Source organism: Rutidosis leptorrhynchoides, chromosome 1 (assembly GCF_046630445.1).
Source record: "Rutidosis leptorrhynchoides isolate AG116_Rl617_1_P2 chromosome 1, CSIRO_AGI_Rlap_v1, whole genome shotgun sequence".
NCBI classification, from domain to species: Eukaryota; Viridiplantae; Streptophyta; class Magnoliopsida; order Asterales; family Asteraceae; genus Rutidosis; species Rutidosis leptorrhynchoides.
Genome location: NC_092333.1, coordinates 239,865,625 through 239,867,859, shown reverse-complemented (window position 1 = coordinate 239,867,859; position 2,235 = coordinate 239,865,625). Strand labels below are relative to the sequence as shown.

The 2,235-nt window shown below is 30.9% G+C and overlaps 1 protein-coding gene across 1 annotated transcript; it reads left to right on the top strand.

Moving 5' to 3' along the window:
* The first annotated feature begins 422 nt into the window (after nt 1-422).
* LOC139896107 (uncharacterized) lies at nt 423-848 on the top strand. The gene has a single exon (XM_071878694.1). The coding sequence runs from the start codon at nt 423-425 to the stop codon at nt 846-848; it is 426 nt and encodes a 141-aa protein (XP_071734795.1).
* Nucleotides 849-2,235: the final 1,387 nt, after the last annotated feature.

Sequence of the window (2,235 nt, the reverse complement as noted above, 5' to 3'; positions counted from 1 at the left end):
AACCATTATGTAATGGTCGTGTGTAAACAGTATATTTTAGATTATCATTATTTGATAATCTACATAATGTTTTTAAAACCTTTATTGATAAAATAAAGGTTATGGTTGTTTTAAAAATGAATGCAGTCTTTGAAAAACGTCTCATATAGAGGTCAAAACCTCGCAACGAAATCAATTAATATGGAATGTTTATAATCAATATGAACGAGACATTTCAACAAATGCAATGGCCAGTTATTTGCATTAGAAGTATTGGCAGATGAAGGTGACTGCACAGAAAATGAGTTATCCAGAGAATCAGAAACACAAGAAGAAGAAGAAGAAGAAGAAGAAGAAGAAGAAGAAGAAGGCGATCTACCAAGACTACCACAAGAAGATGCACCTTACATATCACTTAATGCTCTCATTGTGATTATCAAACCATGAGGGTCATTGGTCAAGTTAATAAGACTGTAGTACAAATATTGATTGACTCTGGTAGCACTCATAATTTTTTAGATATTAACATGGCTAAAAGATTGGGTTGCATAGTTAAACCAGGTGTTACCACACCTGTTATGGTTCCTGGAGGTAATACAATTTATAATGCTAGTGTTTGTGAAGCATTAGAATGGCAAGTTAGTGGAGAAACCTTCATAAGTGATATGCTGTTGTTACCAATAGGAGGTTGTGAAATGGTTTTGGGCATACAATGGCTTAAGTTGTTGGATGATATAGTATGGAATTTTTATCAACTCAAGATGACTTTCAATTATGCTGGGCACAGGGTTGAATTGAGGGGTAAAAGAGCAAAAGTTCAATGGATTAAAGGAAAAAAGTTGAACAAGGCAGTGAATTCTCAAGCTTAACTTAATGCTATGACTGTTTGTGTTTACCCTGCTCAGTTATGGCATATTACTGCTGAGTAATCACAAGAAATGGAAGGTATTACTCAATTGCTAGATAGTTATAATGACATTTTTGATGAACCCAAGTCATTACCACCTAAAAGACATTGTGACCATAGAATACCCCTGTATGAAGGATCACAACCAGTTAACATTAGACCATATAGGCACCCTCCTTCACAAAAGGATGCCATTGAAACTATGGTAACTGAGTTATTGGGTAATGGAATTATAAGACATAGCCAAAGTCCATTTGCCTCACCCATAGTCATGGTTAAGAAAAAAGATGGATCATGGAGGATGTGTATTGACTATAGGGAGCTCAATGCTAAAACAGTGAAGGATAGGTTCCCTATACCTATCATTGAGGAACTTATTGATGAGTTAAGTGGTTCTAAGGTGTATTCTAAACTAGATTTGAGGTCAGGGTACCATCAAATAAGAATGTTTGATGATGACATTCCTAAAACAGCCTTTAGAACCTATGAAGGCCATTATGAATTCCTAGTGATGCCCTTTGGTCTAACCAATGCACCATCTACATTTCAAGCCTTGATGAATGAGATTTTTAAGCCCTTTCTTTGAAAGTTTGCCCTAGTGTTTTTTGATGACATACTGGTTTACAGTAAGTTAAGGGAAGAGCACAAATTACATTTGAAGATGGTACTTGATATGATGAGACAACATACATTGTTTGCAAAAAAGTCTAAGTGTGTATTTGCAACACAAAAGGTAGAATATTTGGGGCATGTTATCACTGCACAGGGGGTGTCAACAGATCCTACCAAGATTGAAGTCATGTCAAAGTGGCCTGTGTGACGACCCGAAAATTTCCGATCAAATTTAAACTTAATCTTTATATAATTCCGACACGATAAGCAAAGTCTGTAATATTAAGTCTCGAAAATTTTAGAACTGTGTTCATATATTCAAATACCCTTTGACTACTCTCGACGATTCACGAACAATGAATTTCAAATAGATATATATATATAAATATTATGATATAAGTAAGCTGTGAATAATATATATATATATATATATATATATATATATATATATATATATATATATATATATATATATATATATATATATATATATATATATATATATATATATATATTATCGTTTTATCAACTTTTATTTTTATCATTATCATTATTAATAAAATTATTAATTCCATTAAGAGTATTGAAATCATTATTAATTATTGTTATTATTATTAAGATACAACTTATTATCATTATCATTAATATTATTATTATTTCTATTATTATTATTATTAGTATTTTTTATTAATATTAATAATATTATCAATATTAATAGTATTAACATAATTATTAAT

Bases quoted from the DNA above. Each gene is read 5' to 3' on its own strand.
- LOC139896107 (XM_071878694.1), top strand. From the start codon at position 423: ATGAGGGTCATTGGTCAAGTTAATAAGACTGTAGTACAAATATTGATT.